Source organism: Mirounga angustirostris, unplaced genomic scaffold, assembly GCF_029215605.1.
Source record: "Mirounga angustirostris isolate CCGP_5_RB_7025 unplaced genomic scaffold, mMirAng1.0.hap1 SCAF_2, whole genome shotgun sequence".
In the NCBI taxonomy this organism is placed as follows: domain Eukaryota; kingdom Metazoa; phylum Chordata; class Mammalia; order Carnivora; family Phocidae; genus Mirounga; species Mirounga angustirostris.
In genome coordinates, this window is record NW_026991710.1 from 88,236,967 (window position 1) to 88,263,135 (window position 26,169).

Genomic DNA, 26,169 nt, shown 5'->3' on the forward strand with positions numbered 1-26,169 from the left:
GCACAAACAGGAGTCAAGTGATGTGGAGAAGGATCGGTGGAAGAAGAAGAGTGCCTTTCAGGCAGGGGAACAAAAAAATCTCCCGGTGAGAAACAACATGGTTTTTTAAGAGAAATACGAAAAAAGTGAAATGGTGCTAAAATAAGAGGAAGAATGTAATAAAAGAGGAGACCGAAGATCTAGAAGCAAAGTAGCCATAGTCAGGCACATGTGAAAAAACTGAAGACTTTCCCTGGTGTCGGACACATGTTGAGTATTTACTATGTGTTTACTGAATTGAAAAGTCAAGCTTGAAATAATTTGGCCACTGGCTTGAGGTCAACAAGTCTGCTTATACTGGGAAGGGAGGGGTCACAGCAGGTTTTATCAAAACTGAATTTACTCAGAAAGTCACAGCACAGAAATGCCGTAGGTTAATTTAAAATAATTAAAATAAAATAAAGTATTTGCATTGAGCTTCAAAGCACAGGTCAGTTTTAAACTGTTCGTTCTACCTGATAGCATACTCTCAATGACATGAGAACAGCAAGAGCACAAAAGCCACATACCTGAGTATAAGGTGATATAAAACTCGTGATGCATACTAAGCCAGCATCTGCAAACAGCTTAGCAACTTCTGCAATGCGTCGAACATTCTCCTCTCTGTCTTCAGGACTGAAGCCAAGATTCTTATTGAGACCCTGACGAATGTTGTCACCATCCAAAGTGTAGCATGGGATACCGTGGCACACCAAGTACTCCTCTAAAGCCATGCTCACTGTGGTCTTTCCTGCTCCAGATAAGCCTGAAAGTGAACAGTCCAAGCACAGTTCAGATGCAGCATTAGAAGGATAACCACATAGTAATAAAGAATTTAAATCACAGCTTTAATTACATTCATTATTCATAGCCATCTCTCAGTAACACTTTTCCCACATTTCTCTATAAGATTTACATCTTAGCTAGAAAAACATCTGTAGTTCAAATAAAATAAGCATTTATGTTTTTTGGGTTTTCTAAATTACAACAGACATTTATTTAAAGTAATACATTTGCAGCTCAAATAGTTCGAAACTGCACATTTCAGGTTTACCCAACTTCTTAAAAATATTTGAGGAGAGCTGCAACGACAGATTTCAACTCCATGATTACTTCTTCGCCTACTCCTCTATTTTCTTTGCCGAGCAACTTCGTTCAGATGGGGTTCAAGGTAGAATTGATCCTGCTCATATTTTGTCCACTGCTCATTACGCAAGATCTGCTGCCTCGTGGTCAGATCCAGTGCTCTCTCAGTGTGAAACACCCTGTGGTTATACAGGTTCTCAGGAAGCCTTATGGCCTCTTTCACATCATCATTCTCATATACTGTATCATCTCACATTAACTCCAGCATTGTGATACCATTTCTGAATACCCTCTAGCCACCAGCTTGTTGCTGCAAGGCCTGTTCGCCACTTTGACCCAAGACTACAGCGTTGCCTACTCAAGCATTTATGTTTTTAATAACTCCTGTCTATGCCCAAAGGTATTCTAGAAATTACTCAGTTTCAGAGGGTATTCACTTTGTTCTCATTACCACTATTCCAATGCTACATGCCAAAGTAAAAACAGAGTAGTATGCCCAAATTATTTCTAGGGAGGTAAGAAAAAGGACAAAAGTAAGTAAAAATAAACATTATAAAGTTATTTCTATATCCCAGAATCAATACATTCCACAGACTACCATGATAAAAGTACCTGGGAGTCCAATTTATAATATAATTAACCTTGAAAGAACATCCTTACCTCAACTCACCTTCCTCTACCAATGACGTTTACTCACTAAACAACAAGGAAAAGGAAAGCATGTATGTATGCACTAGAACATGCCATCTCGATGAGTATGCAAGCACAGAATTCACAACTAAGGTAGTGATGAGGCAAGAGATAAAAACGGAAGTCTCACGTACTGATTCCTTTGAAAGAAGTCATGATGGTAGAAGGCTAACTTAAAAAAAAAAAGTGGATTATGTGTTAGGAGGATCAATAGTATTAACTGCTTTATACATTAAAAACTTGTATGTTGGGGAGCCTGGGTGGTACAGTAGGTTGAGCATCTGACTCTTGGTTTCCACTCAGGTCAGGATCTCATGGTCACTCAGTGTGGGGTCTGCTTGAGCTTCTCTCTCCCTCTCTCTCTGCCCCTCCCACTCATGCTCTTTAAATCTAAAAAATAAAAATAAAAAATAAAAAACCTTGTATAGCGGATCTTATTTTCCAAAGATGGCTGCAACAGAATTTCCCACCCTGCAACCTCTTTGACCATGTAACATCGCCACTGTGACATCAAGAGGTAGAGTCTAATTCCCTGCCCTTGAATCTGGGCTGGCCTTAGGATTCACCTATCATGAAAAAAATGCAGTGAAAATGACAATGTGTGACTTCCAAGGCAGGGTCAGAAAAAGCTGTTACGCAGTTTCTCTTTGGACCCTCCATTTGAGAGAAGCCCGCTATTAAATATACCGAGGCCACCATGCTAGCAAGATCACGACTAGGTGGTTCAGCCAGCTAAGCCCCCAGCTGACAGGTAGCATCAAGCGAGTTAGTGATCACCGACTCCAGCAGGTGAGCCTTTAGACATCAGGGAAAATCACCCCGCTGAGCCCTCCTGAATTCCTTACCCACAACATGGTAAGCAAATTAAAACGGTTGGTTTACACCACTAGGTTCTGGGTGATTTGTTACACAGCAACAATAACTGAACAAACAGATGGAGGCAGGGGGTTCTGTCTTTTGTTGTTTTTAACCAGCAGCTGAGCACTAAGTATGAGAAGAAGAAGAAAAAAAAAAAAAACAATCCTGAAACCTGAACTCTTAGACTTTATACAAGACAACCTAAATGATAATAAAAGTACCTATTTATACATACGTGTATATATATACTCATTTTATGTATGTATTTAGTTTGAAACAAAGTAAAGAGAGAAACAAAAAAAAAAAGAGACTGCTGAAAATTTAATTACTGACACAGGAAGTTTCATTGATGATGATTACAGGGAACACAGACAAAAAGGCAAAGAAATTAAAGCAGAGGAAATTAATACACAATTACAAGAGAGAAAATCCAAAACTAGATAAGGAAAATCAGTGTACCTGAAGAAAAGGAACCAAATGTACTGGACTGACTAATTCCCCACCCCCCCAAATTCATACACACCGGGAACCTCAGAATGTGGCCTTAGTTGTAAACAGGGTCTTTGCGGATGTAATTAGTTAAATTAAAATGAGGTCATACAGTACTAGGATGGGCACTAAATCCAGCGATGGGTATCACTACCAGGCCATGTGAGGATGAAAGCAGGGACTGGAGGGCGCCTGGGTGGCTCAGTTGGTTAAGCGACTGCCTTCAGCTCAGGTCATGGTCCCACGGTCCTGGGATCGAGTCCCGCATCGGGCTCCCTGCTCGGCGGGAGGCCTGCTTCTCCCTCTCCCACTCCCCCTGCTTGTGTTCCCGCTCTCGCTGTGTCTCTCTCTGTCAAATAAATAAATAAAATCTTTAAAAAAAAAAAAAAGAAAAGAAAGCAGGGACTGGAGCACGACATCTACAAACCCAGGGAGCACACAGGACTGCTAACAACCTCCAGGAGCTAGGCAAGCGGCCTGCAGCAGCAGATTCTCCCTCAGAGCTTACAGAAGGAACTAACCCCACCAAAACCGTCATTTCAGACTCCCAGCCTCCAGAACTGTTAAGAGAATAAATCTCTGGTGTTTGAAGCCACACCGCTGTGTAAAATAGTTTGTTACAGCAGCCCTGGGACACTAGTACATGTAAAGATATAAAGGAAAGTTCATCTGAAATAAAAATCTGAGAAAAAGCAAACTGCATTCCAAGAAAATGGCAAACAACTCAAAACAGCTTGACGGATCCTGGTTAAGCTACTGAATTGCAAGAAAAGGGAAGAAATCTTTACTTCCATTTCCAACAATATTGTCAAAAAAAAAAAAAAGGGGCGCCTGGGTGGCTCAGTTGGTTAAGCGACTGCCTTCGGCTCAGGTCATGATCCTGGAGTCCCGGAATCGAGTCCCGCATCGGGCTCCCTGCTCGGCGGGGAGCCTGCTTCTGCCTCTGACCCTCCCCCCCTCTCATGTGCTCTCTCTCAAATAAATAAATAAAATCTTTAAAAAAAAAAAAAAAAAAGATCAACAAAGGCTACGGAAGATTTGATAACATAATTAACAAACTTGATCTAAGGAACATATGTAGAACATTGCACATGTCAGGGAATAGATGTTCTTTTCAAATATGTATTTACGAAAACTGATTATCTACGAGATCATAAAACAAGTACCAAAAAATCTGAAAAACAGTATTTATAAGCATCACAAGTGGTCAGATCAATGGAATAAACCATGTTCAAGGAAAGGATTACCCAATATTGTAAAGATCAATTTTCCCCAAAATTGACCTTTATTTTTTTTTTTTTTTAAGATGTTTATTTATTTATTCATGAGAGACAGAGAGAGAGAGAGGCAGAGGGAGAAACAGGCTCCCAAGGAGCAGAGAGCCCAATGCGGGACTCAATCCCAGGACCCTGGGATCATGACCTGAGCCGAAGGCAGACGCTTAACCATCTGAGCCACCGAGGTGCCCACAAAATTGACCTTTAGATACAATGTAATCCCAAACTAAATCCCTACCAGATTTTCGAGGAACTGGTTAAACCAATTACAAAATTTACACAATAATGCAAAGAGCCCCCCCCCCCCCAAAGGTTAAGATATTCCTGATGAAGAATAAGGTAAGAGGACTTACTTCACTGGACTTCAAGACTTATATAGTAAGACAATGTGGCAATAAAAGAGGAATCGACCAGTAGGATAGATCAGAGAGCCCAGAAACAAATCCACACATAAGTGGAAATGTGACATGACACCTGGCATTGCACAAAAAAAAGGATGACCTCATCAATATACGCTCGAGACAAACGATTATCCACATGGAAAAAAAAGAAAATAGATCCCTCCCTCACATACACACAAAAATCAACTACAGATTGATAAAGGGCCTAAATAAGAAAGGTAAAACTTCTAAATAAAGGAAAAGAAACAATTTTTCTGGGACCCAGATGAAAAAAGGAAAGCTCCTAAAAAGGAAAAAAAAAAAAAAAAATCAAATTAGTCTCACACCTCTTCACATCATTTAATACCAGAAGACAGTGGAATAATGTTTTAAGAACTTCAAGACAAAAAAAGTATGAAGTACAAATCAAATATATATTTTACCCAGTCAAATCGTCGTAAAAGACAGGCAGACATTCTCAAATATAAAAACTCAGAGAATTCAAAATCCAGTGAGCACTATCTTACAAAAACAATTTAATGATGAAATATAAACACTTAAAACTGGACCCAGAGAAAGAGCTCATGATTGAACAACGCCATAATAAAAGAACTAATGGTGAGTTGATGGATATAGAATCAATTTACTTACAGAACTCAAACACAAACAATTATGAAAATTTTAAATTTAAGATTAAGAATTATGAAAATTTAAGAATGTGTTACAGGGGTGCTTGGGTGGCTCAGTCATTAAGCGTCTGCCTTCGGCTCAGGTCATGATCCCAGGGTCCTGGGATCAAGCCCCACATCGGGCTCCTTCCTCGGCGGGAAGCCTGCTTCTCCCTCTCCCACTCCCCCTGCTTGTGTTCCCTCTCTCGCTGTGTCTCTCTCTGTCAAATAAATAAATAAAATCTTTAAAAAATAAATAAATAAATAAGATGCATTCGGGTTTTTCCCTTTATTTCAACAGCAATTCTGTAAAGAACAAAAGGAATTACCAAAAGGAAATATGTTACAATTAAGCAACATTGTTAGTTACATGTAGTGATGTTCCAAATACAAGAACAGCTCAGAATTTAAATAAATAGGCTTCATCCTGGTTCAAGGCTACTTTTGAAATTAACTAATTTCTCTCTCTTGACCGTACCTGTCAGCCAAACTGTGCAACCACGAAAACCACCTCGGGTCCCCACGACCTGACCTCTCTTGTTCCTGCTGACATGATGAGCTTGATAGGTGACATTAGTTGCTCTCTGCATCCCCTGGAAAAAAGAAACAAAATTCTGATTCACCTGAGTCCTTTAAAAAGTAAACACATATTCTTCGCTGTCACTGTTCTGTATAACATGCCATAAGCAAAGAAAAAGATTAAAGCTAACAGCTTTCTTTTCTTTGTAGTACCTAGTATGGCCTTTGATGCTTTACATACACCACTGAATTTAACCTGTGGTTTTACAAATGAAGATATTAAACCTGAGAAAAGTTAAATGGCTTGACCGAAGTTCCCATAACAAGGGAAGGCTCTCCAGAGCCCAGTCTTCCACTCACTGAATCATTCATTCAACCAGTATTTACTGAGGCCCTACCAGTTTACCAAGTGAACTAAACACAGGGTCCCTGCCCTCACTGAGCTTACATTCCACTGGGGAGACAAAGCAATAAAACTTTATTGTAATATCAAAGAGTAACTAGTGCATCACAGAAAATAAAACAGGGTATGACTGGAAAGAGGGATCAGGGAGGAGTGCCTCTTTAGACAGGCTGATCAACAAAGGCCTCCAAGAAGGTAGCATCTAAGCAGACTCCTGAACAAAGTATGGAAGGTCTGTAGGTATCATGAAATGCACGATGGGAAAAAAAAAAGAGATGCATTGTTTATTTGTGGTTATTCCACAAAAAAAGTGGAATGCAATTTTTCTTCCAAATTATCTTCTTAAACAAAAAGAACATAAATTTACACAGGCCTCAAAGAATCTGAATAGCCATTTCTCCAAAGAAAAAATACAAATGACAAATTAGGCAGATTAAAAGATGTTCAGGGGCACTTGGGTGGCTCAATCAGTTGAGCATCTGACTCTTGATTTGAGCTCAGGTCACGATCTCAGGGTTGTAAGATTGAGCCCCACATGGGTCTCCACACTAGACGTATGGAGCCTGCTTGGAATTCTCTCTCCTCTGACCCCCATTCTCTCTCAAAAAAAAAAAAAAATTCAGTATCATTAGCCATCAGAAAACGGCACATCAAATCAAAACCACAAGGAGATACCTCTACAAACCACTAGAATGGCTATAATCAAAAAGACAGTAACAAGTGCTAGTGACAATACTGAGAATTTAGAATCCTCATACATTTGCTGGTGAAAATGTAAAATAATAGAGCCACTTTGGAAAACAGCACTTTCGCAAAATGTTAAATATACAGTTACCATATGACCAAATAATTAAACTCACAGATGTATACTCACAAGAAATGAAAACACATCCACATAAAACATATATACCAAGTTCACAGCAGCATTATTCATAAAAGCCAAAAAGTGGAAACAACCCAATTGTCCATCAATTGAAAATTAGATAAAATACTTTAAAATTTATATATCCATTCAATGGAATATTATCTGGCTGTAAAAAGGAATGAATTTCTCAAACTCATTACAATTTGGATGACCCTCAAAAACATTAAGCTAAGTGAAAGAAGTCAGTCACCAAGACCACATATGGTATAATTCCATTTATTTGAACTGTCCAAAACAGGAAAATCTAGAGACAGAAAGCAGATTAGTAATCGCCTCAGGCTGGGAGACTAGGGGCCAAGGGGCAGGGGGAGTAACTGCTAATGGGTACAGGGATCTTTTATGGGGTGACAGAAATGCTCTAAAATTGTTTGTGATGACAACTGCACAACTCTGTAAATATACTAAAAACCATTTAAACCATACACTTGAAGCAGATGAATGTATGCAAATTATATCTCAATAAAGCTGTTTTCTACAAAAAAACAAAAAAATGAATTAGAGTCTCTATTTTATCTTCCTATGGAGCAAAAACGTAATTCAGGTTCTTTTTTTATATTTATTCATTTATTTATTTATTTATTTGAGAGAGCATACACCCATGCATATGGCAGGGGCAGGGGGTTGGGGGGGCAGAGGGAGAGAATCTCAAGCAGACTCCCACTGAGCACCAAGCTCCACATGGGGCTCTATCCCACAATCCCAAGATTATGACCTAAACAAAAATCAAGAGTCCGACACCTAACCGACTGAGCCACCCAGGCGCCCCTAATTTAGGTTCTTTTTAGCAGCATGTCTTTATAAAATAGATATGTGACAGCATTTTTTTGAAAGGTGTTTGTATTTGATACTGCTTATCTTATTCAACATTCATTCAAAACTATTTACTGAATGCATACTACATGCCTGAAATTCTTCTAGGTGCTGATGAAACAAGAGTGAACAGTACCAATAAAAATCACTGTCCTCATGGGACTTACCTAGTCCTCCCGCCTAGTGCAGTGGTTCTCAAGGTGTGGCCCCTGCAGAAGCAGCTTTTGCATCTCCAGGGAACAGTTACAAATGCAAATTATCAGGTCCTGCCCCCAGGCCAAGGGAATCAGAAACTCTGGGGTAGGCCCCAACACTCTGTATTTGAAAGCCCTCCAATCGTGGGGCGCCTGGGTGGCTCAGTCGTTAAGCATCTGCCTTCGGCTCAAGTCATGATCCCAGAGTCCTCAGATCGAGCCCCGCGTCGGGCTCCCTGCTCAGTGGAGAGCCTGCTTCTCCCTCTCCCACTGCCTGCCTCTCTGCCTACCTGTGCGCTCTCTCTCTGTGTCAAATAAATAAATAAAATCTTAAAAAAAAAAAAAAAAAGAAAGCCCTCCAATCGATTATGAAGCAAGCTCGAGTTTGAAAGCCACTGGATTAATGGGAGAGCTGGGGGAAAAGATGAATAAGTTAAGGCAGGAATAAGTATCAAAAAGAGAAAAAGTCAATAAAGCAAAACTGTGAAGAAATTTCAGAGAAGTGACGTTCAGACAGGGTGGCCAGGCAAGGCTTCACCAAAAAAGAGGACACTTAACACCTGTGATGACTTCTGGGGGAAGCATCTCCACACAGTGTGCAGAATGAGCACAAGAGTGAAAAAGTGACTAGGGAAATCTAGAATGGTTGCTGGGCAGTCCTAACAACTCACATGAAGCCAACAATCATCAATTCAAAGCAAAACCAGTCACCAGGACCATGTTTTCCGCAGCCGCATCAGGGACACAAAATGAAGCAGGAGCAATTGGAGTGGATCCAACTAGAGCTGTAGTCTGGCCCAGGGGTCTTCAAAATGGGGAATAAACAGCCTTGCAGCTATAGAAGCATGAACTGTGGAGGGGGGGGGGTTGGGGGGTGTGTGTTTTGTTTTAGAAGTATGAACTTTATAAAGGAATGTATTTCTATCCAGATCTTCAACTTCTGGATGGTACTCCTTTCTAAAAATGGTCTGCCTGAGGTGCCAGATCTCTTTGCCCACCTCTCCTTCCCTGATCCTCCTAGTGTACAGGACAAAGCATCTCTGCCCTTCTGAGTCCTACTATCTCTCATTGCAGAAAATCCTCTGGGGCCAAAGGGTAATCTGACAATTCTTTGAATAGGTGCACCACAAAAGCTGTACCCCTCCTCCACTAATCATCGCATTAACAAATGCATTTCCAATAAAATTATGCTCTACATGTTCAATAATCATTTCTGAAAAATTGTAACGCGGGTCTCCCTAGCTATTTCTTTTCGATGAACTAATGAAGCAAACATTACTTTCCAGCTCTACATTTCCAAGATCTTAAACAAAAACAAGGTTCCACACATGGAAATCCTCACCTCTTGGGAATCAGGGACACCTCTTCCCATGGGTCACTAGTTTCAGCTCCCAGCCCAGGTGCCTGGGTAGAAGGGAGTGGAGTCTGAAGGGGGGGGTTGAGGGAGTGGTTTTGAGGAGGGTGCTGGATAGTTAGCTGCCTACACTGACAGAACCTGTTTGACTGGGGTCATTTTGCTTTGGGATTTATTCCAAGTTATTCTGCTTTGGGGCAAGAAGAAACATGCATCTAATGAATTTTAATTCATTCTGGCCCTGTAAAATAGCTCCTGTTTTTCTTTTTAAACTGAGTAGAATGCATAAAATTATCTGAGAATGGCTGAGGATGTGGTTTGGAGAAAATACAAGATAAGCACAGGTTGTTTTAACCACAAGAAAAGAATGCTACCTCAGGGTTCCTTGCATCCTACCTTTAAAAAACTCTGGTAGCAGATATGGCAATCTAAGGAGGCTTATTGTTTGTGCGTGTTTGAGATTTTTCATATTAAAAAACAATCTTAAAAAAAAAAAAAAAAAAGATTTTCTACAACCTCCCACCTCCCAGTTTCTCAGAATAAATCAAAGAGCATTTTTTAAAACTACTGGAAAGGCAAAGTGGTGGGATTATGCCTGAACTTTACTGAGAATCTAAAGGCCACTTCCACAAGCAATCTTCTTTCAGTCCCCCTTCCCTTCTTTTCCACCCATGCTAGCCAAATCCTTCCTATAATTCCGCCCGAAAGAAAGGACATTAGTGAGTCACTGAAGGGCGAGTGAGTTATTTCCTTCCAATTCCACACTCCTACTCTCGGTCTTCAATGGCCTAGCTTCTTTCCACAAGATGGAGAAATCAGGCTTACAATTTCTTTCCTATGAGGCTGGGTGGGTTGTAGAAATATTTATGTGGCTTGGTACGTACACCCAGGCAGTCCCTGTAATAACTTACTGCCTATATGATTTGTTCTTTAGGGACCGTTTTATACTTTCAGCTGTCTTTCTATATATATATATTTTGACTTCCTTGGGAAGGTAGGTCAAGCACTTGAGTTACAGTTCTATCTTCCCCAGCGCCCAACCTCTTTCCTTGTGCTAGTCAGTGCTCAGTAAAAGTTAGATCTGAGGCATTTATTTTAAAGCATGATTTGTTTTCTCTGTATAACTTGCAAATGAAATGATGACTGACATTCAGAAACCTTAAGTTTAGCAGAAGTGGGACAATTCATTTCAAGAGAATTTACTCACTTTCTACGCTTGGGGTTAAACAACCATCAGTCCTGTTACTAGGCTAACATCACCAGGCCTCTGATATTTGTGGTGCACATTTTCTACACATTCTACACACTTCTGTCATGACGCACACAAGTGGCCCTGTGTGCCTTTTTGACCCACCTTAATTTCCACATGGGTGGTTTTATTTTATCCACTTCCCTATGGGAGAAATTAACTTCTCCTATGATGTCTTTTAAAGAATTGTAATGCCTTGTGAGTTCACTATGATTTGATGAACAACTCTGCCTTCTTAAGTGAAATCTGTAAAAGCACAGAGCATACACCAAATATCAAGCATAATTCTGGACTCAACACCCATCACCCACCCCACCACCCACCTTAAAATGACTGCTAAACAGTTTGCTCCTCCAAGAGAATCTCTGAAATGATTAACAGTCATGTTTCTTTTATGTCTCAACACAGACTATGGAGAGATGGCAGAGTATCCTGTGAATAAGTTGAAGAGATGGTCAAGTACAAAGAGAAGCAGCCTTTACTTCACAGAGTTACTGACCAATTAGTTCAGTTACTGATAACTGAAGTTAACCTTTTGAACAAGCTAAAGACGAACAGCAAAAGAGAAGATCATACATTCCTGGAGGCTGAGAAAATCTGAAAATGCTATACTTAAAAACTTGCTACTGCAAAACACGTTGCACACCAACACTGGAAGGATGTTTCTGGTCAGAAAGTGAATCTACCCCAGGCCTCCTGAATCAAAACTAAGTTACTGGCAGGCTTTCCTAATTGCTGTCAACTATCATGCATGTGCTCTGTATATACATGACGGCTCTCCAACGGGTCTGTTTTAAATATTAAGTAACCTTTAAACATTAATGGAGATTTTTTAAAATGTCAATACCTTTAATGGAAGGGCCCCTGGATGACCTCCAGGTGGAAAACCCAGCTCTAAGAGATTCCTAGAAGATTCCTAAGACTATCTGTTGATCGAGCCCTTTTAGATACAATAAAATAAAATAAAATAAACATTTCAGGGAATGGGGCACCTGGGTGGCTCAGTCATTAAACGTCTGCCTTCGGCTCAGGTTATGATCCCAAGGTCCTGGGACTGAGCCCCACATCGGGCTCCCTGCTCCTTGGGAAGCCTGCTTCTCCCTCTCCCACTTCCTTCTCTCGCTGTGTCTATCAAATGAATAAATAAAATCTTAAAAAAAAATTTTTTTTGGGGGGGGGCAAGAAGAAATACACTAACATCTACCTCGAAGTTGAAATTAACTACTAAAACCATAGGCGAGTACATACAAAAATGTGTACACGAATGTTCACGGCAACATTACCCATAATAGCCAAGGAAGAGAAACAACTCAAACGTCCATCAAGTGACGAATGGATAAACAAAATATAGCATATATCCATAAAGTGGAATATTATCCAACCATCTAAAGGAATGAAGTTTGATAACATGCTACAACATGGAGGAACCTTGAAAACATCATGCTAAGTTTAAAAAGCCAGACACAACAGGCCATACATTTTATGATTCCATTTATAGGAAAGTCTGGAAGAGAAATCCAGAGACAGAATGTAGACTACTGGTTGTCAGGAGCTACAGAGGAGGAAGGGGTAGGAAGGGGGAGGAAGGGGAATGACTGCTCATGGGTATGGGATTTCTTTTCGGGGCAATGAAAATGTTCTAAAATTAGATATTGGTGATGGCTGTACAACTCTATGAATATACTAAAAAACAATGAACTGTACACTTAAACATATGAGAAATAAAGGCACAGGGAAGGGATGCAAGCATGAAAAAAACTAGAGAGAAGAGACTGAATAATGGCTACATTCATCTAAAAATTAGAAACTGGACTTCTATAGATAATGTCTAATATTCCCACTATTTTTATTGTTAAAACTCACTTGGTAAAGAACTGTACCCTTAAACGATATTTCACAGAAATAATTACCACTTAAGTAAATACCAAAAAGAAGAATTATTCTCTTCACTTAATTTACTTAGTAACTTGCTTTCAAAACAATTCAGGGTTGGAGTTTGACTATTCCGTCACTGGTATGCTATAAATAATTGATCTGTCTCAGAGCAAAAGACGGTGACTTCCAGGCTGGTGGATGAGAAAATGGTATTATCAACTAGATTTTACTTGAAAATTACTAATTTTGCATTTCACAGTTATGCAGTTTTTTCCCTTTTTCTTACTCAAAGCAAAGAATAAAATAGTGTTTCTCAATTTCAGCATAATAACTTCTAGAACCAGGTAATTCTGTTGTGGGAGCTGTTCTGTGTACCGTGGGATGTTTAGCAGCATCTTCTATCCAACAGATGCCAAAAGCCCCACAGTGCATGCGTGCGCACACGTTAACAATCAAAAATGTCTCCCGACATTGTCAAACACCCCCCTCGGAGTGGCAAAATTTTACCTGGTTGAGAACCGTTGGAGTAGAGAACTACCCCTCAAAACTCAAATGTAACAGAGCCAGGCAGAGCTTATTTCACAATTCACATTTAGAGACACAACTCTGCTAAGGGAAGGCTAACACTGCTGGTACCCTGCCAGAAGCCAGGTCTGCAGAATCGCCCAGAAGCATGATTCCAAAGAAGCCACTATCTCTCGAAATTTCCTTGCCCCGAAAGAAAGTAAAAATGAATCCATAAATACATAGAGAGTAGGAAAAAGTGTTGGCGGCTATCCCAAAGGAACTTTCTAGACCTGCCCTGTCCAATACAGTGCTCTAAGACCCTGAAAATGTTCTATACTCCACTGGCCACTAACTACATATGGCAGTGCAGAACATGCAGCAAAGGAAAAGAATTTTTTATTTTACTTAGTTTTAGCTAAATTTCAATTGCCACAGGTGTCTGGCAGCTATCAGATTAGACAACACAGATCCAGACCTTGCCATCACTCTTCTTGTTATTACTGTTAGTCAACATTAAGAGTCCATTCTTAGTAGAAGTCCAGCTTTCCCTCTTCTTCGGGCAATTTTTCCAGCAGCATCTCCCTGGAAGATCAATACCTGCCCCTGAACACAGGCCAATGTTCTGAAGAATGAATATGCTGGCCTCTTCCTCAGCTTTTCATCAGCTGTATGTTCCATTTCTAAATGCTTGTTTCTATTCTGTTCCACCTCGGTTTTCCCCAAAATCCAGAGTGGGCTACTGGCCTTCTATGAAAGGCATCTAGCAGTATAAGGAACAAACTGCTCAAAAACGGAGAACTGGTAAAAGGGAAAATTAGCTTATTCATTTGTTTGCCTTTTAATTAACTCTTTCCCAGACAGAATGCAATATCCACGAGAGCAGGTAGGGCTCTGTCTTTTTACCACTGCATCCCTAGCACCTAAACAAAGGCTTGCACAAAGTTGGTGTTAAATATTTTTGATTAATAAATAATAACAAGAACACCTTAAATAGTGCTCATGTGCCACGCACCACCGTCGTGCTTCAAATATAGTGACTTATTTAAACCTTACTATAACCCTAGGAAGGTAAGCACTATTATCTCCACTATAAGCTATGTTTTATTAACTACATTATTACCTTTGAGGACAGTGAGGCAGAGAGGCGTTAGGTAATGTGCCCAAGATCCCACAGGTGGTAAATGACAAAACTGTAATTTGAATCCTACCACATATGGAGTTTATTCTCTAACTTAAGCGGTACAGAGATACTTATGTTATCTAGGCTTTTAATATCGGAAGCACCGAAGCTTACTCTGTAGCACACTCCTTACCCCCATCCTGCTGTATGAGCTGCGTGTAGACACAGAACATCCGTAATGAAATCTCACTACATAATACATGGTAACAGCAGCGTGCAACATGATACAGGGTGCACAAACAATTCGGCAACGTGCAAGAGTATGTGCACACAGAAGGCCGCGCCGTATGGTAAAGCAGCCCACAGCTCTGAAGATTTTAGTAAGTGATAAAGGTTACCAGGCATCCCAGGCAGAAGTTAAGGGCTTGTGTAAAACCATGAGGAGTAAACTCTCCTTCAGTGTTTAACTATCATCCCTGTTACCCTAGCCCCCAATCACTTCCCCATTTCCCAGCATGTCACTACCTTTCTCCCCATGTCCCGGGATTAAATCCTCAGTATCAACTTTTAACCCGCCGCCCTCTTTCATCCCCTAATTCCGGTCAGCTCCTTCTTACTCTTCTTTGAATGTTTTTAATGCACCTATTCCACTATTCCCACTACCACATTAGCCCAGCCCTTTGTACCCTCACACTTGAATTCATACCAAGAATAACTTAAATAGTGCTCATGCACGAGGCATGCTTCAAATCTATTAATTCATTGAAACCTCACTATAACCCTGTCTGTTCTCCAGGACTTTGACATCTGGACTCTAGCAGTATTTAATTTCCTCAGTAGCCCAGTCTTCCTGGAAATCCAATTTCGTCATGTGATGGAAACTTTAAAGGCGTATGGGTTCTTCACACTAGTGTCCATTAGTTAACTTACGTATGTGAAAGGGAAATACGAGGGATTTTTGCCCCATCTCTATTGGGGCAAAAAAAAGACTTCTAAGGCCCATAAAATTAAAAATTCTAGCATCCTCAAAAATCTCCTATGGAATTAAGTCTTAACTCAGCAACCAAACGTTAACAACTGCACAACCTAGCCCCACCCTACCCATTCAAACTTATTTCCACTCCTCAATAAAAATTCTCCAGAGTAGGAGCGCCTGGGTGGCTCTGTCGGTTAAGTGTTCAACTATTGGTTTCAGCCAAGGTCATGATCTCAGGGTGAGGAGATTGAGTCCTGCGGTGGGTGGCATGTTCAGCAGGAAGTCTGCTTGAAGAGTCTCTCCCTCTGCCCCTCCCCCCCACTCGCTCTCCCTGGACCTCTCCCCGTCTCTCTCAAATAAATAAATAAAAATCTTAAAAAAAAAAAAAAAAAATCTCCCGAGTAGTTAAACAGGTTTCTTCATTGTTCCTGGAGTAAAAATAATATTAATTCTTATTCCCAGCCCCCTTATTCCTTCAGTCCCTCTCTGACTCACAAATCTGAGCACATTTCTCCTCCATAAACCCTCTCCAAACACCCAGGATAAACTAACCTCTGCACTAAATTGCAATAAAATGCGTCTTACACCACTCACTGTGGTGTGATATTCATCACCTGGCAAATGCCACCTACAAGCCCAACCAGGCCATGAGCAACTGGAAGGCAAGCACGGAGTCCCTCATTTTTCATCTTCTCCAAGAGCAGCACAAGTCTCTACAAAGAACACACATCTATTTGGCAAAAGTTAATAAATAAATTATGGATGTTATAACTGAAATTATCTGTAAATACCCTAATTTAGCCAACCTATTTCCCTAACTAGGAAATACTTCAAGGTACAGGAACAATACTAAGTTACATGGTACTGGTTTCACCGCACCTTCAAATTCATTATCTTCGTTACTCCTCAAAACAGCCCAGTGAAATGCACACTATTACACCCTTGTTAAGTCGGCTAAGGTTTAAAGACATAGAGTGTTTTTCCTCAAGAGCACTCAGCTACTAAATGGCAAAGCTGGAACCAGCGACCATGCCAGTAGTCCAGTGCTCTTTCCAATGTTGTAATTCACCTTCTATCTCCTTTCCCTCCTTATCACATAAGGTTAAAAGGAGAAAGGAATCACATGAGAATCCTTGGTAACAAGAGATACGGTAAATTCACGACTTCAAATGAACATTTGCCTGAAATGGCTTTTTTTTCTTTGACTCATCAAGGGTAATGATGATTTGCAAGGTTGCATTTAAAATTAAACCTCGTGATCGTATTGTACTGTGAAATAAAAACCCATCTAAACTTAAAACCGTTTCCTTTCCTGACTCCGAAGTTGGACACCCCCCTCCCCCTCTCCCCCCTGCAATCTGCTCTATACTTACAAAATCTTAAGGCCGTTGATCATCAAAGAATTAAGGAAGGAAGCAACCTTCTGAGAGCACAGCACTTGACCTTCAAATCTAACTGGCAGTTCTTTTTTTTTTTTTTTTTTTTTGAGAGAGAGAATGAGAGACAGAGAGCATGAGAGGGAGGAGGGTCAGAGGGAGAAGCAGACTCCCTGCCGAGCAGGGAGCCCCATGCGGGACTCGATCCCGGGACTCCAGGATCATGACCTGAGCCGAAGGCAGTCGCTTAACCAACTGAGCCACCCAGGCGCCCGCAACTGGCAGTTCCTGCTAAACGTTATAAACCATTAGTCTTCCCATACCTTACTGTCTCCGGAAATCGAGTCCTTAAGACTCCATGTTATTTGTTAGACATTCCAATTTAATACCGAGCCACAAAGAACCTCAGTTCAGAGCAGTCTCAACTCATGAATGGCCACATTGTTGGGTACTCTCCCTTCACACTGAAACTCAGAAACGGAAAGACGTGGAGATGGATCCAAACGTGGGCTAAGTGCACTGGCAGAGCCAAGAAAAACTAGAACGCACCGAATGCGCCCGCCTTCGCCTCCTCCGCAGACCTTCAGGCCACTTCAAGGGGTGCGGGCAGCATCCCCCGTCGGGGGTGCACGCTTCAGCAGCCGCCAGCTCACTCCCAAAAGATTCTCTTCCAGGTCTCTTCTGAGCCGAGGAGCTGGGGAAGAGGGCATTCTTCCCCCCCAGAAGGTGGGTCGGACCGCACACCACGCCCAGCCAGAGACCCCAGCCGCGCCAGCCCGTCTGGCACCCCCAGCCCCCGCAACACCGCCCCAGCTGGGAGGCGCCACGGCCTCGGGTACCATCCCCGAGCTCCAGGAAGGATGCAGAGGTGGCGGGAGGGAAGCAGCGGCTCCGGAATGAGCTGCAGCCACAGCCTCCCAGAGCCTCCTTCGCTCCTCTGCCCCGACTCACCCAGTTCTGCGCATTATTGCTCAGCTTGACTTTCTTGCACAGGCTCCCAGGGACCTCCATAGCCGCAGAGTGCGCTCGGGTGCGGGGATCCTCAGCTCCAGGAGGGTAACAGGAGGAGAGGAGAGGCCGGAGGGGGCGGGGCGGGAAGGCGGGCCTCCTCGCGCTGGGGTCGGCACGCGCTTACGTACGCACGCGCTCGTGCTCGTGCCTCCTGCGTGGCGCGTCGGCCGCGCCTCCGAAATGGGTCTGGAGCAGAGGTATGTGGGGAGGGGCGAAGCGGCGGGCGCGAACCTTAGGCCGGAGTTGGGGGCGGGGCTTTGGCGCTCGGAACGCGCGCGACGCTCCTCCCTCTTGATTCTGAGGAGGGGGCGGGGCCTGAGAAGGTAGTCGTGGAAGTTTCCTGGCTTCTCCCCGGCTCGACGTCTTGTGCTGCGCAGGCGCTGAGGCTGGAAACGAGTCCCAGGCGCGTGCCGCCTACGAAAGGGCAAGGGAGATACCTGGCTCTCGGCGTTTAGCGTGCTTGGCTCCCTTGCAGCTGATGCTGGTTGGGAGAAGACGTTGATGTAGTCTCTTGCCCCTGTGGCTTTTCCTCCTTAATCCTGGCCACCGGTCTCGTGTCTGCCCAATCTGTATCCTTGTCACCCTGGCCCCCCTTTACCCACCTGGCCACATTTAAAAAAGGGATTTTACAGCCTCGCAAAGGGAAGAAATGATTTACCGGACGGCTCATTGGCCACACGTTCTTGGTGGCTTTAAAATTCTGCTCGGCGGCGCACAACTTCAAAAAACAGTCAGTGCCCCATCCTTGGTCATCAATGATTAGTATCTTGACTGGGATTCGTGGTTATCTGCAAGGTGCCTCCTTCCCCACTTGGGAGACCTCTCTTCATATCAGGAGATTTCTGTCCAGTAATTCTCACCGGGTAGGCCAAAAGGGCCCCTATATTATTAGCTTTTCCGGAAATTCTTAGAGGACTGAAACCCAGGCTTATTGAAGGCTGCTGGTTACCACAGGTTAGAATGCCCACCTGTGCAGGACATTTTCAAATTTACCTAATTATTACAAGGCTAGTTCATAGGAAAAAGCTGGGGTATGTGGGGGCTTCCTCCACGAGTTCTTGCCCCCCTCCCATTACTCTTAAGGACTTTTCCCACAGCTTACCCCTGGCACAAAAACAGTTGTTTGAAGTTCTCGGTAACCCAGTACTCTCCACCTCCCATCCTCCAGGCTCCCGGCCCCCCCCTCCCCACACACCATCTTCAATCACTAAGACCTGAAGCTATTGCTTCTTAATAGCTAGCAAATCAGTTCTCTATTTCCCCCACTGTTACTGTCTTTTATTAGGCCTTGCCCATGTCCAAGACGAATCACAACTAGTACCCTTAACTAGGCATCCTCCCACCTGTGCAGCTGCTGGCCACACCCCTGTCACACACACCATTCTTGAATTGCTGTCCGAGTGGTACTTCTAAAATGGAAATCTGACTTTGTTTACTTGACCATGTAAAATGTCAGTGGTTCCCTATAGCTTTTTCTAGGGGATGTTCAATTTGAAGTCTGTATATAGAACTGAATTTCAATATAATTCTCAATTCTGCCAGTAACAGGAATGAACTTGGAAGTTCAAATGAGAACACAGCACCACATGTGGAATCAGCCATTTTTCCAGCAAGTCCTACGAAATGATATTTAGAGGGAAATTATATAAAGACATCGCAATCTGGGCTTCTAGTTGTGCTTATTGCTTCTCAGTCCATATTTCTGAGATTTTCCAATGAAAGACATTTTTAGGGTTAAAATATATTATGAGTTTACTTTGATAGTCTCAGTTCAAATTCATGATTCCAAGCATCAGTCATGCAAATGAGCCTGTAACATCTTGTTAAACTGGAAACAAGGAAATTATCAAAAAACACTAGAATTAAACAAACAACAACAACAAAAACCACAGGATTATGTCAAAAGGACTCAGAAGCCAACTTCAAGAAGTTTTCTCAAGTCAAAGATGGCATAATTAGAGCAACAAAGGGATAATAACTATAAGGTATTGACACAAAATATGTTTAAATGTAGATGTTGATATGCTGATAATGATTATAATTAAAAGAGAACCCATTGTCATCTTTGGAGGATGCTAGGAAACCAACTCATTATTTTGAAAATTGATAAATAAAGGGAAAGAATTAAACATTTACCCTGCCTTCTCTGCATTAACTGTAAGTCAGGTAATGAAAAAATTGATGAGAGGGGCACCTGGGTGGTGCAGTCGGTTAAGCATCTAACTCTTGGTTTCAGCTTGGGTCGTGATCTTAGGGTCTTGAAATCAAGCCCTATGTCAGGCTCTGTGCTGAGCATGGAGTCACTTGAGATTCTGTCTCCATCTCCCTCTGCCCTTCATGCACTCTCTCTCTCTCTAAAATAGATAAATCTTTTTAGAACATTGATGAGAGGAAGTTCTCCTTGTAGAAATATAGCTAATAAATGAAGAAGGAAAGAGAAGATTATGATATCACCATTTTTACCTTCTAATGAAATAATGGATAAAGACAATGATGTTCATGGCTGTTAACATCATGAAAATAAAGAACATCAGAACTTTTTTGCCTCCTGATGATTTTTTTGCCTCCTGTAGTATTAATGCCCCCTTGCAATCAAACCTGATCCTAATCAAGCTTTCAGGCCTAATCACCAGTTTACAGTTAATGCAGAGGAAAGAGGAAGATGTAAAATCACCATAAATGCAAGCAACCAAATCCAAACTGTGGAAAACCCTACATCATAATGACCTGATTCTTAAATAGTTCAATTAAAGGGGGAAAAAAAAACAAAGAACTGAAGATTAAAAGAAAACCTAAGATTACTATTAAGCAATTAAAATATATGGAATTTGGGGTGCCTGGGTGGCTCAGTTAAGCATCTGCCTTCGGCTCAGGTCATGATCCCAGGGTCCTGGGATTGAGCCCCAAGTTGGGCTCTCTGCTCAGTGGGGAGCCTGCTTCTCCCTCTCCTCCTCGCTCATGCTCTCTCTTGCTATATCTGTCACTCTCTCTGTCTCTCTCAAATAAATAAAAATCTTAAAAAATAATTAATTATATAATTAAATAAAATAAATGGAATTTATTTGACCACTGACTCAGATAGAGAAAAATTTTTAATGTATATAGCAAGAGAGGAAATTTGAAGAGTCCCTGGATTCTTGATATTAAAGCTTACATTTTTTGGTGATAATAGCTTTGTTGTTATATTTTTTAAGGAGTAATTTTAAAGCTACATATTGAAGGATTTATTGATAAAATGGCAATGCCATAAGTTTTCAGAACCAAAATGGGGCTCTTGGAAATTAAACACAAGATAGCAGGAGTGGAAGAAAAGGTGAAGATATCTCGCAGAATGCAGAGCAAAAATCCTCTAAAATAGAAATAGAATTTTTAAAAGAAAGAACAGTCCAGGAAATCCAACATCCAAATATTAGGAATTCCAGAAAGAGAAAAATCACAGGAAGAAATAACCAAGGAAATTATTCAACAAAATATCCTAGAAGTGAAAGACTTGAGTCTTTCACTGACTGTCCAGCTCAATGGATAAAAATTGAACATACAAAGCATAGCACCGTTGTTTGGAAACCCTACAAGCTTCCAAGGAAAAGGAGAGTTCAAAAACAAAGAATCAGGAATGAAAATGAATTGAGGGTACCAAGAAAAACACTGAGAGCTAGAAGACAAATAGAACAATACCTTCAGAGTTCTGAAAGAAAATAATTTCCAACCTAGAATTTGGAGTTATACACCCTTTCTCAAGGAAATAGTGGAAGATATGCTCCACTTAAATGGAAAAAGGGAGACATGGCATTCAGAGAACAGAAGTTTCCACACAGGAGACTGCCCAAAGGGAATTCCCAGGTTGATGGTGAAGGAAGATCCGGGGATGTTAGCCATGTACTGGGTCTAGAGGATACTCAGTCAGAAGGCTCTCCAAGGAGTCGGAAGGCCCTTGGAGAGCCTTGTTTAGGAAGACAAAATTAATAGAGCTTCTGATGGAAATGATCATACTGAAAATGATTCAGACAACTGAAAAGGAGTTTGGGGGTATATTAGTGATAACTACTTAGAAATGTAAGTCATCAAAAAGGACACATTTATCACACCCTTTTTTTCCCCTTAGATTTTATCTATTTATTTGTCAGAGAGAACAGCAGGCAGGGGGAAAAGCAGGCTCCCCGCTGCACAAGGAGCCCAATGCGGGCCTCGATCCCAGGACCCTGGGATCATGACCTGAGCTGAAGGCAGACATTCAACTGACTGAGCCAACCAGGCATCCCTATCAAACCCTTTCCACACAAACTATTTCAGGGTAATCAAATAGTTGATGAAGAACAGTTTATACTGATAAAATTTAACTAATAAATGCAGAAGGAACATTAGCATTTTAAAACCACCATTTTTGATGGGTAGTAAGGAGGGCACTTGTTATTATGAGCACTGGGTGTTGTATGTAAGTGATGAATCATTGAATTCTACTGCAGAAACCAATCTTGCACTTTATGTTAACTACCTAAAATTTAAATTATGAAAGAAAGAGAAAAGAAAAGAAAAAAGAAATAAAAATCACCATTTTAAACACCTGATGAGGTAATTAATATAGGCAATAATCATTAGTGTCTGCTAAAAGTATTCAGTGAAAGATAGTGTGATGGTTAACTTTGTGGATCAACATGAATAGGTGACAGGGTGCCCAGATATTTGGTTAAACATTATATTGGGTAAGTCTGTGAGGGTACTGCTGGATGAGATTAACATTTGAATCAGTAGACTAAGTAGATTGCTCTCTCTCTAATGTGGGTGGGCCTCATCCAGTCAGTTGAAGATGTAATTAGAACAAAAAGATGACTCTTCTGCAAGTAAGAGGGAACTCCTCCTTTACTTCTTTGAGCTAAGACGTTGGTCTTTTACTGCCTTCAGACTTGAACTGAAACATTGGTCTCTTGGGGGTCATGCCTGCTATCTTTCAGACTGGAACTTAGGCCATCAGCTCTTCTGATTCTCAGGCTTTGGGACTTGGAGTGGAACTGTACCATCTGCTCTGCTGGGTCTCCAGCTTGCTGACTACAGATCTTGAGACTTCTCAGCCTCCATGATCACGTGAACTATTTCCTTATAATAAATCCCCATCTATCTATACTATTGGTTCTGTTTCTCTGGAAAACTCTAATAGGAAAGGGAATTTTATAATGGAGGGATCAGGCTGATACCACCTGCACCCACTTAATCAATTTTAGCATCTTCTAAAACTGGGACACCAGATATCATGTACCCTAAAATGTGATATAATAAGAAATAGCACTAATTGTCTTAATTTGTGTTGTTCAAGAAGCAGGGCATGGAAAGGAGGATTTGAGTACAAGTCATTTATATCGGAGGTGAGCCCAGGAAGCACCATTAGTAAAGGGGGAACATGATATAGGAACATGAAGGCAGTCAATAAAGCAGCCATTGTGGGTAACTGGAGCTTAATCCCACTGAGTAACTCCGAGAAACGGTGTTGAATACGTGCTTCAAAATATATTACCTGAGAGGAGAGAGCTGGTGTATTATTACCACTCCCTTCCATCATTCTTCAAGGACTACTCCTAGGAAGTGGAATGTTCATTCCCTGGTAATTTTGGATTGCATTGCACGTAAGTAGAGAGGGCACTGGTCCCAAAGAAAGCATTCATGCAAAGAAATGGAGGTTTATTCACAAGTGGAAGTCAGGATGGTATGTTCCACAATAGTAAAGGCTGAGAGGATGTACATGCAGCGCCAGAAGTGTTGGCTATAACCACTTACGAAGTATTCTTTAGAAGACAAAAAAAAAAAAAAAGCAAAGGCATATGTCTCTACTCTTTCTTTTTTTACATAAGAAGTTTCTTATTTTTAAGAAGAGTAAAAACAATAAAGAACTCCACAAAGAAAACCACACACACACATAAGGAAAGAAAAGAAAGAAAAAAAAGAAACTATCTTCAGGGTAAAACTATCATGGTAGAAAGGAAGGATGGTAATAGTTTTACTACATGGCTCAGCTCTAAATCACACATACTTGGTCATAGTAATGTAAACACATGCACGCATGTGTATGGTGGTGACAGAAGAAGAAAGAGGGATAAATCTTCATTTTCCAAGGTGAGAAACCAATAGATATTGCCTAAAACATGAAGACCAAGAGTAACGATACACCTATTAGTTCAAGATATGGAGATATGTACCAAGAGATTTACCTGAAAGACTTTAGAGTGCTTGCCTCTAGGGAGGGAAAACTGGGGGAGGAGATGAAAATGACCAGGGATTTGCTCTTTGTCTTAAAATTCCTTATAGAATCATTTGAGTCTAAACTATTTGGATATATAATTTTGACACATACATACAAAAAACTTTTTTAAAAGACTGAATTAAGGTCAAATGAAGTGAGCATGTGGGAACAACCCTTAAGATGTTTGGCTTAGGGGCGCCTGGGTGGCTCAGTTAGTTGGGCATCTGCCTTCTGCTCAGGTCATGATCCCAGGGTCCTGGAATCGAGTCCCACATTGGACTCCTTGCTCAGCGAGAAGCCTGCTTCTCCCTCTCCCTCTGCTGCTCCCCCTGCCTGTGCTCGCTCTCTCTCTCTCTCTCTCTCTCTCTCAAATAAATAAATAAAATCTTAAAAAAAAAGATGTTGGCTGAAAAAAAGAGCAGAGAAATGAGACAGAGCTGAAGAACAATACAGAATCAAGGTAGGATATTTGAAAAAGAAAGGATAAACTAGAGCAAATTATATGCTGATGAGAATGACCCAACAGAAAGCAAAGGTAATTAACTGATGGATGGAGGTCCTTGAGGGTTGGAATCCAAGGCACAAGTGAAGGTGGGCCTTTGACACGGAGTAGGTAATCCCTGCAAAATAAAGTGAAAAGAGAAGATAGGCACAGATGCCAGCCCATTTATATAGGAGGTGGGAAAATGAGAGACTTTCTACTGAGGATCTTTATTTTCTCATGTAAGTATGAGGCAAAGCCATTAATGAGAGAGGACCATACTTTGAGAACTACTACTCTAAATAATGAATGGGCGTCTCTAGATACCTGAGAAACTTACCCTCATAACATACTGTACATTCCAACAGTCATCACGACTGAAAAGAGCAAATTAAATATTTTAAGCTAAACCAAGGAGCTATAAAAATTAGGAAACCCAGGGGTGCCTGGGTGGCTCAGATGGTTAAGCGTCTGCCTTCGGCTCAGGTCATGATCTCAGGGTCCTGGGATCGAGCCCCGCATCGGGCTCCCTGCTCAGCGGGAGGCCTGCTTCTCTCTCTCGCTCTACTACTCCTCCCTGCTTGTACTCTCTCACCCTCTCTGTCGAATAAATAAATAAAATATTAAAAAAAAAAAATTAGGAAACCCAGGGACGCCTGGGTGGCTCAGTTGGTTAAGTGTCTGCCTTCAGCTCAGGTCATGATCCCAGGGTCCTGGGATTGAGTCCCACATCGGGCTCCTTGCTGAGCAAGGAGCCTGCTTCTCCCTCTGCCTGCCTCTGTCTCTCTCTCTCTGATAAATAAATAAAATCTTAAAAAAAAAAAATTAGGAAACCCAGAGCAAAGTGTATTGTAACCCTTTCAGGAACACAGGTATTCTCGGGAAGAGGGTGATAGTTATATAAAAGCTTGGTAATATCATATCGTAAGTCACTCACCTGGGTAGTAGCAGAGCATCAGTCTCAGAAGATGGTCTGGGATGGACAGAACTTAAAAGTTGCTGCACAAGCCAGAGGTAATGTGTACGAGGATCCCATTCACCCTCTACCCTCCCTATTGTTAGTTCAAGCCCCACCAACTGAGAAACTGGTGGGATGACTTGGAGGCAAGCAGGGATATTTTATTTCTCTCTGGAAGGAATCACTGAAGATTCTGGAAAATTCCCTTCCTCCTACTCACTTCAAGTCTCTGGGCCTGCCAGAAGCTGGTTTGTAGAGAAAATCACCCTCTGGTCAAGGCAGTTCCATTTCTTCACATTTTGCTATGTGGAGAAAATACATGAGGGTATCTAAAGATATATTTTCTCCAGCAGGGGGATTTGATTGAATAAAGAACAAGAGAAATAGGACTGAAAAAAAATCCTTGAAACATCACCAATTTCATCTGAAGCATTTCCGTGGTGGTTATTGCCATTTTTTACCTTAGAAAAAAAGCCCCCAAACAGTGAATTTCAGAAGACAGTTTACTAAAAATTGTTATGTTTTGAATTATGGTTTGTTCATAATTCAAAGGAGATCTTTTTCACAGTGAGTAGAAATAACTTGCTAGAATTCTAGGTTTTCTACTAATTAAAAGACTTCGGGTAAATCATATAACTTCTGGGGTGAAGTGGGGGCATTGGTTGGATAAATTTATCTCAAGGAATTCTTTCAGTTCTAAAATCATTCTAGGTTCC

At 41.4% G+C, this 26,169-nt stretch overlaps 1 protein-coding gene across 1 annotated transcript in view; it reads right to left on the bottom strand.

Moving 5' to 3' along the window:
* Positions 1-18,005, bottom strand: part of PAPSS1 (3'-phosphoadenosine 5'-phosphosulfate synthase 1) — a 99,239-nt gene extending 81,234 nt beyond the window's left edge. The window contains exons 1-3 of the mRNA XM_045880622.3: positions 17,726-18,005; positions 5,945-6,059; positions 549-784 (exon numbers count right to left, since the gene is read on the bottom strand). Coding sequence (XP_045736578.1) covers positions 549-784; positions 5,945-6,059; positions 17,726-17,785 — 411 coding nt within the window. The 5' untranslated portion in view covers positions 17,786-18,005. The remainder of the gene's footprint in view (positions 1-548; positions 785-5,944; positions 6,060-17,725) is intronic.
* Positions 18,006-26,169: the final 8,164 nt, after the last annotated feature.